Source organism: Petaurus breviceps, unplaced genomic scaffold (genome assembly GCF_028583685.1).
Source record: "Petaurus breviceps papuanus isolate PSGF00001 unplaced genomic scaffold, PetGlider_PUasm1.0 178, whole genome shotgun sequence".
In the NCBI taxonomy this organism is placed as follows: domain Eukaryota; kingdom Metazoa; phylum Chordata; class Mammalia; order Diprotodontia; family Petauridae; genus Petaurus; species Petaurus breviceps.
The window spans coordinates 1,313,070-1,329,152 of NW_027185777.1; the positions used below are offsets into that span (position 1 = coordinate 1,313,070).

The window sequence follows — 16,083 nt, forward strand, 5'->3', positions numbered from 1 at the left end:
CATGAAGTGGTCTATTAGGCAAAAGCATAATAAATGTAAAAATAATGGAGTGTCTACATTTTTAAAATATATACCAAAATAAGGCATTTCTGTCTTAGCAAGTACAAATAGGACTCCAATTTTAAAGATGAGATTGAATCATTTACTTTAATGTTCAAAGGATATACAAATATGAAATAGTGACAGTAATAAAAGTCATAAATTTAAATAACAAAAGTGATCTCTTTTGGAAAAAGTAATATGTTGAATTCAAGATCTATTATCTTCTATATTCTTCTTCTTTGTTTTAAAGGACGATTTTTAGGTGTATCTTCCAGCTTGTCCTCTGAATGTTGTGGTTGGGAAGAAATTACCTAGTTAAAAAAAAACACCAAGAATTATTTTCTTCCTGCTTCTCATTATTGGGCACACATATTAATAAAATTCTAGGAGGGGGGAGTACAGTAAACACAATTTCACTCCATCTTCTCTGCAGCACAGTTTGGGGGAAGCTGACTAGAGTTCAAAGAACAGGAATAGGATATCAGAAGAACTTGACCCACAAAGAGACGGAACAAATTTCCTTGGAAAGTTTCAGGGAAATCTATTTGAATGACTGATTTAGTGAGGTAGAAGAAAGAGAGGATGTTTTCTTCCTGGGAGATCCCCTTACAACAATTAAAGTAGATCTAAACCACTTGTGCTATTTCTAGTGCTCCTGCTAACTGTGGAGTATAGGAGAGACCGATGGGAAAAGAGATGAGAGAACTGGAAATTTGGGGATCAACAGAAACGTAGGAAAGATTTATTTGTGAATTCTATTAACAGTAAAGTTATTTTGTTAGTTGAGGATCACAAAGGTCAACCTTAGTTTCTCTGTGTATGACATGGTTTGCTCCAACTTTTCATATTTAGTATATTCAGAAGAACAAAAACCCACCAAGGGGCAGGTGGGAGGATGAGGGGACACAGGAAAATCTAAGGAGAAAAACAATTACACTTCCTTCTACCCACCTCCTTTTTATCTAGGTGCTTAAAAAAAACACTAAAATATTTGGGAAAATATATGTAGGTGTTTGTTTTAATCTCATTTCCCAACACTGTCCTATCTTCCCTGAAGGTTCATAAATCTACTCACTAAACAGACCCTATTCTACTGTTGTTGCCCCTTCTTTAACACCATTCCTTTTTTTAAAAATTTCTCTTTTTTTAAATTTTTTAATTTACATCATTCATTTCCACAAGATTTTGAGTTAAAAATTTTTTCCCCTACCCACCACCCCAAAACAGCATTCCCACTGAATATCCCCTCCCCCAATCTGCTCTCTCTCCCATATCTTCCCCTATCCCCCCTCCAACTTTCTAGTAGGGCATGGTGCTTCTCTATGCCCCAGTGCCTGTATATCTTATTTCCCAGTTACATGTAAAATAATAATAATGATAATATATATATATATATATATATATATTTAAACATTTGGTTTTAAAACTTTGAATTTCAGATTCTTTCTCTTCCTCCCTTGTCACCCACCCTTACTGGGAAGATAAGCAATTCAATATAGGTTGTGCCTGTGTAGCTATGGAAAGCATTTCCATAGTGGATATATTGTGAAAGACTGACTATATTTCCCTCCATCCTATCCCACCCCCACTTATTCTATTCTCTACTTTGATCCTGTCCCTTTTCAAAAGTGTATGCTTCCAACTTTCCTCCCCTCCATCATCCCCCTCTCATCCCCTTCCCCCCTACTCTCCTGTAGGGTGAGATACCCTATTTAGTGTGTATATCATTCCCTCCCTAAGCCAAATTCAATGAGAATAAGGTTGACTCATTCCCTTTTGTCTCCCTGTTCTTCCTCTCCATTGTAAGTTTTCCCTTGCCTCTTCTATATGAGATAATATACCCCATTCTGTCTCTCCCCATCTCTCATTATATTCCTCTCTCACCTCTTAATTTCACCTTTAAGTATCATCCCTTCCTATTCAATTGGTCCTGTGCCCTCTGTCTATGTATACCTGTACACATATATACACACACTCACATATGTACTCAGACGCCCATGTACCCTCCTAATATAGACATATATATGCATGTATACATACACATGCATATGTATATATATATACATACATACATACACATTTCTATTCCCTTCAACTATTCTCATACTGAGAAAAGTTTCATAAGTTACAATTATCAATTTTTATGTAGGAATGTAAATAGTTCAACTTTGATAAGTTCCTTATGATTTCTTTTCCCTGTTTACCTTCTCATGCTTCTCTTGCTTCTTGTACCTGAATGTCAAATTTTCTATTCAACTCTGGTTTTTTCATCAAGAATGCTTGAAAGTCCTCTATCCCACTGAATGACCATATTTCCCCCTGAAACATGACAACTCAGTTTTGCTGGGTAGGTGATTCTTGGTTTTAATCCCAGCTCCTTTGCCCTCCAGAATATCATATTCCAAGCCCTTTGATCCCTCAGTGTAGAAACTGCCAGATCCTGTGTTATCCTGATTGTGTTTCTACAATATTCAAATTGTTTCTTCCTGGCTGCTTGTAATATTTTCTCTTTGATCTGGGAATTCTGGAACCTGGCTAGAATATTCCTAGGAATTTTCTTTTGGGGATCTTTTTCAGGAGGTGATCAGAGATGGAGTGCTAGGTACAAGGAATCACCAGCAGGTCAATGTGGCTAGAGTACAGAATATAGGAAGGGGGTAACATGAAATCAGTCTGGAGAAAGCTTGATCCCATGACACCACTACTAGAACCACACTCCAAAGAGCTCAAAGAAAAAGGAAAAGGATTCATATACACAAAGCTCTTCTTTGTAGAGGCAAAGAAAACAATGCAATGGCATGTGAATGTAATGGGAGACTACTGTGCCATAGGAAATGATGGAGATGGGATAGCTCCATGGACACCTGGGAAAACATAAAGGAACTGACATAGAGTGAGGTGAGCAGAGACAGCAACACGATGACCAACCGGATCCAGAGACCCTGGGATGGATGAACAAAGTACGCTCTCCACCTCCTCACAGGTGATCAACTTGGGCAAGAAGGAGACATACATTTTTGGATGTGGCCAGAGAGGAAATTTGTTTTGCTTGACTCTACATATTTATTACAAGGGTTTTAGTTTTTCTTTTTCCAGGGCTAAGGGGAGATAAGGAGAGAAAAAAAGATTTCTGTTAATTGATAAAAATCAAGTTAAATTTTAAAAAAATGAAAGATTGTTTGGAACTAGATCTTATAGGACTTCACATGCCAAGATGCATGTGAATAGCAATATTTGCAATTAGCAATAGCAATCCATTGATGCTTCTTTAGTCAGGGGAGTGACACAGGTACACAGACTGTCCCCTTTAGGATTGTCAAATCAAGAGCTGATGGGTTGAAGATGGGAGAGACTGGAGGCAGGGAGACCAATCAGAAGGCTATTTCAATAATTCAGGAGGGAAGTGATAGCCTCTATGGTCATGTAAGTGAAGAAAAGGGGATAGAGACAAGAGGTCTTGTAGATTTTACCTCTACAACATTTAGCAAATGACTGGCTACGAGACAGTCAAGAATGAGCCTGAGGTTGTGAACCCAGATGACTAGAAGAACAGTGTTTTTCTCGACAGCAACATGGAAATTGAGATTAAAGTAAGGACTGGGGTGGGGGGGGAGGGAGGAAGGAGCTTGATTTCGAACATGCTCAGTCTGAGATCTCCATGGGACATTCAGGAGGAGACGTCTAGGGCCTGACAGTTTTGAAAGTCATTTGCATAGTGATGACAGCTGAATCCACAGGAGGTGAAAAGCTCACCAAGACAGAGGGAGAGGAGATCTTAAGGTATAATATCCAAAACAAAACTCAGCATCTTCCCTCTAAAAGCCCACAACTCTCCCACACCTCACCTTGCATGTCAGGAGCACCAACGTTCTTCCACTCATCTAGATGTAGAACTTGGACCTCATCTTGACCTCTTCCCTCTGCCTTATCCTGTGACCCGTCAGCTGCCCAGTCCTGTTGGGTCTGCCTCTACAACAAGTCCTGCATTGGTCCCCCGTCTCCCCACTCACGGGGCTAACACCCTGCTGGCGACCTTAGAACTCTGGACTGAACTACTGCCATAGTCTCCTAACTGTCCTCTGCGCCTCGCATCTCTCTCTACTCTGCTCCATCCTTCACAGCTGCCAAGGTTAACAGCTCCATGTCTCTGCACTTGGCTGCCCCCATGCCCTCTTTGGTCTCTCCATCCCCAGCTTTCCTCACAGGTCACCTCACACATTACCTTCAACATGAGCTGGTTCTGGATCTCTTTAGCTGCCAGGAGCCCTCCTCCCACCCCCGTTAATCTTATATTACTTTATTTTTACTTATATTTGCACACTTTTGTTTCTTCTAGTAGAATGTAAACTTGAGGACAGGGCTTGTTTCACTGCTTCTGTTTCCCCAGTACCCAGAACACAGGAGGTGCTTAAGGTTTGTTAACTGAAAGGAGGGGGACCAACAGAAAGAACGAGAACCTTGGGATTTACACCAGCACTTGGGGATAGGTCACAGATGATTCAGTCAAGAACACAGAGAAGCAAGCAGTCTGACAGATAAGCAGGGCAAATAAGAGGAAATCGTGTCACTAGCAATCATGATAATATCACAACTAGTATATCCATAAAAAGGAAGTGGTTGGTTTCAAAGTCTGCAAGAGAAGTCAAGAAAGACTAGGATTGAGAAACAACCAAGAGATCATCGGTGACTTTGAAATTTAGAAAATTTAGGTGGTTTCAAAAGTCAGATTGCAAAGGGCTAAAAATGAGGAGGAGGTGAAGTATTGGAGGTAACAAATAAAGTCGTTTTCTGGAGTCTGGCTCTGAAAATCTACACATGGGCCTACTGGCTCAGGCCTTAGAGCTGTATTATCATTATATGGTTCCTTCTCCCCCTTTCAAGAAGAGGCTAGAAGCAACATACAAATGAAAACAAAAACTGAATTTGGGGTAAAATAATTTTGCAAAATGTTCTTTTTAAAGTTTATTAAGCTAAACAGTAAAATAATCACTCCACTGTTTTTAAGGCAAGGACTGACAAAAAAGCAAAAATGTTTCTCTCTTAATATTGACCTATTTTGTTAAAATTCAATATGGGTTGAAGGAAAAACATTTCATAAATGTAAAAACTGAATAATACAGATTAATAGTCACAGATGATAATGTTCTGAGCTGCCTTTAAGAAATGAAATACTCTTTCAAAAGGAAGCTTTCAAAAATGCACATACCTCCTTAAGCTTATTCCGGATTAAATCAGCTGACGTATTTAAAGATTCATCCTCCATATCCACTTTGGGGATTTCTGGTAGCTGCGGCCCAATAATAACCTCTTTATTTCTTGGGTTTGTTTCAAGAAAAGTTCCAAGTTTACTGTCTTCTTCTCTTCTCCGCTTTCGTTCTTGCAGCTGAGTTGTTCGTGGCATAAATCTAGCAATCCCATTATTAGAGGGAATAACCCTTGGTGGTCCAAGATAGTCTAATGAAGTTTGAGGCATTTCCAGACACTGAATCAAAGAGTTATTCTGGTTACAACCTGACATCGTTTTGTTATAGTTTCTGTTGTGATGAGGGGAGATCAATGCTCCCTCTAAGAGCTCTCCTGATTGGGGGGGTAGTACACACTTGGAGGAGACAGGACATAGAGCTGAATCATGAGAGTCAGGATGACAGCTCCATGGACTCTCAGTACAAGTGTTTGAGGGGGCTGCACAAAATTCAGATGCCTTTGATTCAAAGTTATTCCTGCAATCTTTTGTGACTGTATGTTCTGTAGGTGGTTTTTTCTTTCTCAGTGGTTGGACTTTATTTTCTAAACCTTCAAAAGAAAAAACTGGAGTTAATTTATTATTTTAGTCATTTTGAAAAACATACAATATGTGATTTTTATGAAATGCAAGAAAATGTTAACAGATGAGCTTTCCCATAGACATGTCCTAATGGTCTAGTCCATATTCCCCCTTAATTCATAAATTTGAGGGAAAGGAAGTAGTCAAGCAAATTGCTCCAGGAAGATGTGAGGAGGGGAAGGCCACTTTCCTAGGTAAAGCTTCATGAAATTTGTGGTACCTGACTGGCCTTCAAGGAAGAAAAAGATTTTGTCAATCAAGGGTGAGCAAAGTATGAGCAGATCCAGAGAAGCTGGGAAATGCAGAAACAGATCTAGGAACAGCAAGTATTTCAATTTGGCTAGAACACAGAAAAAATTAAGAAGAGTGTAAAATAAGGACATATTTCAGAGGGCGTAAAATTCCAAGCAAAAGAATTTACTATTTTAAAAACATGTTTGTACCAGGAAGATTATTTTAGCAATTATATGAAGGATGGATTAGAACACAAAAAAAAAACCTGAAGGCAGGAAACCAGTTCAAAAGCTTTTATAGTAATTCAGGTGAGAGGAAGGAGCGAGGGGAAGTTGTGAGATATGTTGTAGAGGTAAGACTTGGGCAACTGAGTGGGTTTAAAGAAAAGGGACAAACCAAAGATGATTCCTAGACATACAGAACATGGGAAATACATAACCCTACTTCTGACTGCTCTTGTCAGGATACAGTATTTATATATATTTTTTTGCTTTTTTTTTTATGGAGGACAATTGGGGATAAGTAACTTGCCCAAGGTCATGCGGCTAGTTTTTGTGTTAAGCGTCTGAGGCCACATTTGAACTCAGGTCCTACTGATTCCGGGCCAGTGCCCTATTCACTGCGCCATCTAGCTGCCCCGATACAGTCTATCTTGATCACTCCATCACCCATGATTATACTCTTATGCAGCTGGGGAGGTCAATGGAGAACATCAGGCAGGACATCTGTTAAGGCAGCCAGCTGCCAGGCAAAGGTGGACATGCTAGCCAAATGAGCAGGAACTGGTGCCCAATGACTCAAGCGACTATAAAAAGTGAAAATGAGATCATTATTTGCAAACCTTTAACCCCAGTTGTTCTTGCAATATATTGTCGCCTGTCTTGTAGTTTCTCCCTGGTTTCTTGTACTGTTTCAAATTCTGGAGCATAGCACACATGAAGCAAACCACCGAAAAAATTCTGCTCATCCAATTTTCGTTTGGCTATCCTAAATAGAAATGAGAGGGTACAGTATATTAATCCAAGTTCACTAGAACTGACAACACAACCAAGTAGTTTACAATCCACTGATGAAGTCAAACTTTTGAGATTCTCAAATTCTATAGTTTCTGAACAGTCCTTACATTAAGTATGCTTGCTCCTAAATGAAGATGAACCTGTAGGTTGACCTAGGATCAATTACTGATGTTGGGAAAGACTGAAAGGAAAAGGGGTCGCCAGAAAATGAGTGGAATGGATAGTATCATGGAAGCAACGAATATGCGTTTCAAAAGACTTTGGGAGATAGTGGAGGAGAGAAGGGCCTAACATGCTACGGTCCATGGGATCACCAAAAGTCAGACACAACTGCACAGTTAAAATATTTGGAGTTATTTTTCCAAACATGCTAGATTTACAATGAGTCTTCCACATCCTCTCTTCCAGTCTTTTTTTGGGGGGTGGGGGGTTATACTCCTTTATTCTATACACAAAGTTCTGACTTAGCAGCCAATTAAAAGATTTTTTGTCACCATACAATATGCCCTTAGTTATCATGGTTGACAGGAAGTAGCCAGGGGATGCTCTGAAGTGTGTGTGTGTGTGTGTTTGTGTGTGTGTGTGTAGATCCCTTCCATCACAACACCTGTCCATTCCAAGCTTCCATGCATTTGTGAACTACATGAAAAGTTTCTATGTAGCTTTGCCATGTAGTTGTTGACTACCTGCAATGACAATTGAGTATGCCCCAAAGTTGGGGGTGGAGTGTAGAGGGTACTAAAGAAATGTCAAAAAATGTACAAAAGAGAACAGAAAGAAGGCCAGAAGATCCACAGACAAGTAAGTAGGACAGCTTAGAAAGTTGCATGTTGAATTTATTATATACCTAAAAAGAAAAGCAATCCTACATGTGATAAAGAGTCATGCTTTCATGGACAATTGTCTTTTAATTCTACTTTGCATATTCTTCCAGTCTTTCTTGAACCAATGGCACATATTGACACTGTGGTCATGGAACAAAGCGTCTCTCTGAGCGGAGCTAAATGGTCCACATAAGGGGCAAGTAAGCGATGAATTTATATCATACATGTTAAGATTTAGAGCCAGAGAGGACTTTAGGGATCCATCTACTCCAATCTTCATTAAAAAAAAAAAACTGGAAGTGAAGAGATTTGTACTAAGTTCTAAAAGTATTAGTGAGCCGACCCAGGGTTCAGCCTCAAGCCCAATGACTCTGATGTGCTCTCTACGACACTACAGCACAACTGCCTCTCCTTAAGTTTTATCACCATGTGCTGACCAGCTGAGCTAGGTGACCCATAATGCCCACTTAGAATATGTCATTTTAAATTCAACAAACATTTATTAAGTCCTGACTACTGCCCTAAGCACTAGGGACAGATCAAAAGTAAAAAGCTAAACAGTTTCTATCTTCAAGGAGCTGGAGGAAGGCATGGGCGGTGGGGAAGCATAATGTATTTGCAGATAATATAAAATGTATACAAAATATCATACAGTAATTTCACGAAGCAGGAAACATTAACCACAAGGGAGATCGAGAAAGGTCTTGTCTAAGAGGTGGTACCTGAGACAAGTCTTGAAAGAAACTAAGAATCTGAAGAAACAGAGGTGAGCAAAGTAAGGCATGCCAGACTTGGAAGACTGTGAAGGTGAGAGATGGAACAGTGAGCAAGGCAGTGTGCATGGAAGCACTTGGGAGGAGGAGCATGGTATAATGGAAATCTGGGCTTTGGAGTCAGAGTACCTAGGGTCAAGTTCTCCGCACTACCTCTGCTGAGTTGTTTTAGTGATGTCCAATTTTGTGACCCCATTTGGAGTTTTCTTGGCAAAGAAAGATATTGGAGTGGTTTTGCCATTTCTTTCACCAGTTCATTTTACAAATGAGAAAACAGACACAAACAGGGTAAGTGACTTGTCCAGGGTCACAAAGTTTGTGTCTGAGGCTGGATTTGAATTCAGGTCCTCCTGACTCCAAGGCTAGTGCTCTATCCATTCCACCACCTAGCTAACTCTGTATCCTTGGACAACTCTCTTAGATATAGTTTCTCATTCTTAAAATTATAGAGTTGGGCCAGGCAGCTTTTGAGCTGTCTTCCAACTCTAAATTTATGATCCTATAATAGAAGGAGGTAATATGAGTAAGACCAGAAAGGTACTTGGGACCTCCAGGTGCTCAAATGACAGGATGAAGATTCTATAATTTAAGGAAGAGTGAACTTTTAAAATTATTAATTGGAAAAAATATATAAAGACATATTACGAAAATGGGAAGGATATCTTAAAAAACATTAAGCACCTTTTCTGTGTTCATCACTATGGGGGATGCAAAAGTAGTAGAAAAACAGGCTTCTGATCTCAAGAAGCTTACAATATATTTGAACAATCAATCAATAAACATTCAGTACCTACTGTGTGCCAGGTGCCATGATAAGTGCTGAGACAAAACAAATAAGTAGATTATACAAGGTAGCATAAAGTCCTGGAATGTGTGCTACAGAGCCTAAGTGTTATTGGGAATCAGAGAAAAGAAAGCTTAATGTGGGTTGAAACTGGAGAGAGCTTTGTATAGGAAATAAATCTTAAACTACGCCTAAAAGTATAGGATTTTTATGTAATCTAGGTGTGAACAAAGCTAAATCTTGGCTTAGGATGTTAATAAAGAAAAGAACTTTGAGAGGCATCCACATTACCTGGCGCTTTGTAATTTCTGGAATTTAATTAGATACACTTCTGTAAACTCTTCTGCTGGATACTCGTCGAGAGCATTATATTGTTCAATAGCACCAAATAACGCAAACTGCTCGATCAGCTCCTTCATCACTCCCACTGCGGGAACTCCTTGAATGATTAAGTACCGAGATTCCAAATTGATTGTATAAACCTAAAGGAAATACAGATGAATTCATGTTTTTCATACTTTCTTGAATAGCTCTGCTTGTATGTTTATCACAGAATCTCTGAGTTAGAACTCAGGGGACATCTGGTCCAAGCCATAACAAAGTAGGAATAGTCTCTATAGGACCTCTGATGCGTGATTGGAACTCTTTTAAAGACCTATAGTTAAGGGGAAACTTGATCGCTTTTCTGAGGCAAATCATTTCACTTTAGGACATGGCTGTATGGAAAATTCTCCACACAGGAAACTAAGATCTGCCTCTCTCTTAACTTCTAACCATTGCTACTAGTTCTGCCCTTTGAGGTCAGCAAAATTCCTCCCCCAAAGGGCAGCAGGTCTTGACATAGTGGACAATAGTTGCCATATTGCTCCTGCCCTTCCCACTCCCCATCTTCTCTTCTCCATGCTATCTTCAGTTTCTTCAGTCAATCCTTATCATGACATAATGTCCAGTTCATTCACTATTCCACTCACATTCCTTTGGACATAGTTCAATTTATCTGCCTATGTGGTACCTATAAATTCCCATAATAAAGTTTAGCCAGAGTCCAGCCTTGAGAGTAATTTACCAATTACTATTGTTTGACCAACCACAGAGTAACAAATCCCTTCTATGTAGTTTTTAAAATGTACTTAACTAGGGGCGGCCAGGTGGCTCAGTGAGTAAGAGCACCGGCTCCAGTGTTGGATCAAATCCTGGGCTCAGACACTCAGCACCACACCCAGAAATAACTGGCCGTGTAACCTTGAGCAAGTTACTTAACCCCGATTGCTTATAAAATAAATAAATAAATAAATGAAATGTACTTAACTCATTGACCCCATGATGTATGTAAAAACAGATAAGCATTAACATATATAATCATGATGCTTTACTATTCACCTGGCATAAATCTAAGTGGGATTTAAAATCAAGTGAGATAAGATAAAACTGTTATTATCTGTCTTTTGAGGGTATAAAGAGACTTTAGAATCTATTCAGTCTTCTGCTTCACTTTAAAGAATAGGAAACTACGACCCAAGGAAGGTCTTGGGTCACAAAGCTAGGCTAATGACTCTCCTAAAACAGAGTAAGCTCAGATATCCTGCTTTGCAATATGATGTTCTTCTGCTACACCAGAAGGTCTTTTAAGAAAAACAGGCTCCACTCTATTAGTTTAACACAAAGGTTCTTAGCCTACTACTTCCTGGGAAGAGGTTTATGAACTTGGGTAGAAAAAAAAAATTTGCATCTTTATTTTTTTTTTTTTTTTACTAACTTGTAAACTGAATTTAGCATTTCTTTCAATTATGAATGTGGGCGACAAAAACATTATTCTGAAGAGGGCTCCAAAAGTTCTGATTGCTAAAGGGGTCCATTACATAAAAATGTTTAAGAACCTCTGTTTTAACAGGAATAATATAATATAGTGGGGTTTTTTTTTTTTGCTTTTTAGAGGGCAATTGGGGTTAAGTGACTTGCCCAAGGTCACATGGCTGGATTTGAACTCAATGAAATCAATGATAGGTCTATTTTGTTTCTAGTAATCTGAGATTTTCAACATACTAATGGACTTTGGATCTTTTGGCAGTCAAAGGGGAAGTATCTCCACAGAGCCCTTGTTTATCTTTATACACCTGTTCTTCACACATCTCCTTGGGCAGACTGACCTGGACTGCTTTTGCTTTCCTTTAGAAAGCAGGGAGAGGATCTGAGAGTCTGAAAAATGATTCGAAGAAGAAAAAGACTAACAACGCTCTCTCTTCTTATCTGTGCCTCTTCAAGTGTCACCTTCTCTAAGAAGCCTTTCTTCACCCTTCATTCTAGTGTCTTCCCTCTTCAGCTTATCTCCCATTTATCGTGTAGGTTCGTACACATCTGTTTGTGTGTCGTCACCGCCATAGACTGTGAACTCTCTGAACCCAGGAACTATCTTCTACCTTTCTTTGTACCCCCTTGCTTAGCACAGTGCCTGGGACATAGCAGGCTTAATGTAAATGCTTAGTGACTAACTGTGTTTAAGTATTTCAAGAGCTGTCAAGTTTAAGATTAAGATTTGTTCTGTTTGGCCCAAGGGAGAAAAAGCAGAATCAATGGGTGGGAGTTGCAAGATTAGGCTTGATACTTCTTAACAACTAGAGGTTGGCCCTCAGGAAACAGTTAAATGGCCACTAGTTGGGTGTGTTATAGTGGGGTTCCAACTGGACACTTCCTAGCCGTGGGACCTTGCGAACAATCACTCTGAAGCTCTCTGGGACTCAGTTTCCTCATCCACAAAACGGGAACAACAGCGCTGCCGCCTGCACTTCCCTCTCCGAGCTACGCTGATGAGGGAAATGCTCCTTAAACTGAACCCATCAAGTTAGAGGGGTTCACTCTGAACTCGAGTCCCGGCTGGCGACCGCGGCATGGGCAGACTCCTACGGGCCGGCTTCCTTTTCCACAGCCCGAGCACTGTAGCTGGACACAGCAGCTCCGCTGTCTGCCCATCTAGCCACTACCTAAACCTTACCGGGCTCTCCTGCCTGGAAGACACCTGGGTGTCGGGGGGGGGGGGGGGGGGCACACGCCCCCCCTCCCCCCCCCCCCCCCCCACCCCGCGCGCGCGCCCCCCCCCCCCCCCCCCCCCCCCCCCCCCCCCCCCCCCCCCCCCCGCGGGGGGGGGGGGGGGGGGGGGGGGGGGGGGGGGGGGGGGGGGGGGGGGGGGGGCACATCTAAGCCTTCCGGCTTCTCTCTCACCTTAACGGCGCGGGGCTTCCGCCCCTCCCGATACTTGGCCCGAGAATCACAAACAGCCCGTTGCGCATGGTGAGGGTAATAGCCACCCAGTTCCCCTCCGCAGTCCGCCATTCTTTCCAACTCTGTCCTCCTCCCAAGTCAGCTGCTTCCGCCGAGCCCCTATATCTCTCATCCAATCAGAGAGCACGGTATGCAGCAACGTCCTTCGACTGGTTCGAGCGCCGATGACGCTCGTTGACGCATGCGGAGCGGAGGGAGAGGGCGAGAAGGCAGCGTCTACAGGTGGCGCGGCAACGAGGCTCGGTGGTCCCGCCCCCTGGCGACGCTCGGGCGAGAAGCCGGCCGGGTTAGCTGTTGTCGATCGATCTTCTCGGCGCTCGACGCCTCCTGCCTGGCGCGGATCGGTGCTCGGCCCCGTCGGTCTCTGGCTAGCTCGCTCGCTCGCGATGTGGGGCAGTGGCCGCCTCGAGGGCGCCGGGGCTGGAGGGGTCGCGGCCGTCACCGTCGCCTTCTCCCACGCCCGGGACTGCTTCCTCCACTTGCCGCGGGCGCTCGCGGCCCAGCTGCACCTCCAGCAGGTAACGCGCACAGTCAGCCTCCAGGTTGCCCCCCCCCCATCCCCGCCGCGAGGCCTGACGGGAAGGGCCCCCGAGGCTGGGCGGCTCGATCTGAGCCACTGGAGCCTCCTGGAGGCGCGAAAGGAGGGCTCGAAATGGCCCGGCTTCAAGTTCTGCCTGTGGCAGCGGCTGCGGCCCGGGGCCGGCCCGTTAGGAGCTCTCTCGGTGGTTTTCTGCCCTGGCTTGTATTCCCAGGGCGTGGCGCTCGAGCGGCGCTACCGAAGGCCCGATGCCCCGGCCCCCCGGGCGCAGCCGCGGCCTCCCCCGCGGAGTGGGGCGAGGTAGTGCAAGGTCACTCAGATCCTCTGCGCCTCATTGGGGTCCTGCCCGGAGGGGCCTGGCTTCCCCACGGCCCGCGCTGCCCGGCCGGCGTGGGCACGTGTGCAGCGGTCCGTCCGAGCAGCAGGCCCCGGAGGGCCTCGGAGTCGGGCCGTGCTGACCCGCGGACGTGCCCGTGGGCCGGTGTGGAGGGGGTCTCTGCCTGGAGGCGGCCCCACCCCCTTCCGGGGTGAGCCTGGAGGTTGGCAGCGCCCCGCCCCCCGGCCTGGAGGCTCTGAAGCCGCAGATTCCATCCCTGGGCCGGGGTCCGGCTGAGAGCCCCAGCCTAGATTGCGCCTCGGGCCTTCCCGACCCCAGCCCAGAGGGCCTTCCTGAGCAGTGAAAATGCGCCGTGGTAGCAGTTCCCATGTATGTGATTTCCTCTGTGACCCTGTGTGTCTTATGTGTTTTAAAATCCTATATTTAACGTATTATGGCAAAGATACTGGAGGGAGTTGCCATTTCCTTCTTCAGCTCATTTAACAGATGAGGAAACTGAGACAAATAGGGTTAAGTGACTTGGCCGGGGTCACACAGCTAGTAAATGCCTGAGACTAGATATGAATTCCAGAAGATGAGTCTTCCTGTGCTGAAATCCTATATTTTATATAAATTTATGTTAATATATTCATATTAAACTTGTATATATATAGTGTAACACACAAATTCACATTTATATGTTATAACAAATTTATAATTATAATTAATAAATGTATAATCTATTTAGTGCTGGTCGTGTTCCCAAATAATTTTGTGAAGTAGGGAGCTTTCACCTTAACCATCCTCTTCAGTTTAGAGCCGTTCCTGACTGGTTAAATCCTTTATTAATGATTTGAAAAAATATAACAGTGTTGATCATATAAAAACTTTATCTCATATACCTGATCATATAAAAACAACCACCTCTCAAAGCTTCCATTTGAAAATGGTAACACTAACGTAAGTTTTGATGTAAGGAAAAACTCCTAAAATTCATTACCCCAAAGTAGAATTGGCTGTAGGGAAGTAGTGGATTCCCTCTCATTATAATTCTTCAGATAAGCCTCTTATTGGGGATATTGTAGAGAGGATTTCTGTACAGGTCTTGTCTTCTATGGTTTCTTCTGACTCAAATTCTATGATTTTGTCATTTAAACACCTGAAAACTGTACTATGAAAATGCAAATACACTGGCAGTATAAATGTACTCCTTAGGACAGGTGGGATTATTGATTTAGGAATCTGTTAAGGTCCCTTCTAGCCTAGGAATTAGGATGGAAGTGGTGAATTAGATTAAGATAGAAAGAAAAAAAACACAAAGAGAGATCTAGAGGTATCCTTATGTGAGGCTTTTTGGCAAATTCATTCAGTTGAGTGCACATTTGAATGCCTCTTATTTATAGTGAAGCACTGTGAAAGATACAAAGATGAAGATAACAGTTTTTGCCCTTAAGTAGCATATAGCAGGGGTTCTGAAATTTATTAGTCTCAGGACATCTTTATAATCTTAAAAAATATTGAGGACCCCTCCCTAAGAGCTTTTGTTTACATGGTTTATATCTCTGCCATATCAGAAAATAAAATGCCAATATTATTATCAAAATAGTTTTGACCTCATCAGTTGATGAACTTAGTTTTTTTGAATTGGTCTTGGAGACTCTTGGGTCCTAGACCACACTTCGAGAACCACTGGCCTTGTGTATGAGCCAGGACTAGTAGATTGTAAACTTTTTTGGAAGTAATCTTTGAGATACAGGCTATCCCAAAAATCTTAGTTCAATTTTAAGCTTCAGTAACTTAAAGTTTTTAATCTTTCATAGCTTAAATCTGCATTAAGATTTTTGGGGCAATGCCCTGTATGTCTTCGTGGCCCTAGCACATTGCCTTCAAAATCTGTTTTCATTGATTTCCAATCAGAATAGTTAGGAGCAGTTACTAGAGGCAGTTTGAGGGCAAAGACTGTAATATTCATTGTAGTGTCTTTCACAGTGCCTCAAAATAAACTTACAAAAAATGTTGAATCTCATGAGTCTGTACTGATGTAGGAGAAACCCCCTGCCCCCCCCCAAAAAAAAACCAAACCCAACGTTCTGAGTGGTTGCAGGAAGGATGCTGGAGAAAAGATTGCCTGTGTCAACAAACTTCAAGGACAGAGCTCACCTTGCAGTCACGCTCTTAGGACCTCAACTTAAACCTTACTAGTACTCCAAGCAGCAGCGGGAACAGCACCAGCAGCCTCCCCCTGGTTTCTCACAAATGCTGAAAGAGACTATGCTAGTAGTCCCTGCAGGTTGCTGGTGACCCAAGGGCTGAGAGGCAATTCACCTATTTGTAAACTTCTGCTGGTGGCCTATATCCCTGATGCAGGCAAAGGCAGCTTGCGCCAATGGGAAGAGCGTTTGGTTAGTATTAGAGAGCTTGGGTGTAATTCTTGCCTTTACCTCTTAGTACCTGTG

The 16,083-nt window shown here is 42.6% G+C and overlaps 2 protein-coding genes across 3 annotated transcripts in view; one reads left to right on the plus strand and one right to left on the minus strand.

Moving 5' to 3' along the window:
* Window positions 1-119: 119 nt before the first annotated feature.
* On the minus strand, window positions 120-12,910 carry RBM48 (RNA binding motif protein 48). The gene is made up of 5 exons (XM_069086150.1): window positions 12,714-12,910; window positions 9,789-9,979; window positions 6,942-7,087; window positions 5,249-5,835; window positions 120-353 (listed from the first exon to the last, which is right to left on the minus strand). The coding sequence occupies exons 1-5, from the start codon at window positions 12,822-12,824 to the stop codon at window positions 267-269; spliced, it is 1,122 nt and encodes a 373-aa protein (XP_068942251.1). The 5' UTR covers window positions 12,825-12,910; the 3' UTR covers window positions 120-266.
* Window positions 12,911-12,937: 27 nt separating this feature from the next.
* Window positions 12,938-16,083, plus strand: part of PEX1 (peroxisomal biogenesis factor 1) — a 43,112-nt gene continuing 39,966 nt past the window's right edge. For both annotated transcript variants that reach the window (XM_069086148.1, XM_069086149.1), the window contains exon 1: window positions 12,938-13,291. In XM_069086148.1, coding sequence (XP_068942249.1) covers window positions 12,938-13,291 — 354 coding nt within the window. The remainder of the gene's footprint in view (window positions 13,292-16,083) is intronic.

Bases quoted from the DNA above. Each gene is read 5' to 3' on its own strand.
- RBM48 (XM_069086150.1), bottom strand. From the start codon at position 12,824: ATGGCGGACTGCGGAGGGGAACTGGGTGGCTATTACCCTCACCATGCG. The intron at 5,836-6,941 runs GTTTGCAAATAA...TTTCTTTTGAAG, and splicing joins AAGAACAACTGGGGTTAAAG to GTTTAGAAAATAAAGTCCAA. The intron at 354-5,248 runs GTATGTGCATTT...TTTTTTAACTAG, and splicing joins TCCGGAATAAGCTTAAGGAG to GTAATTTCTTCCCAACCACA.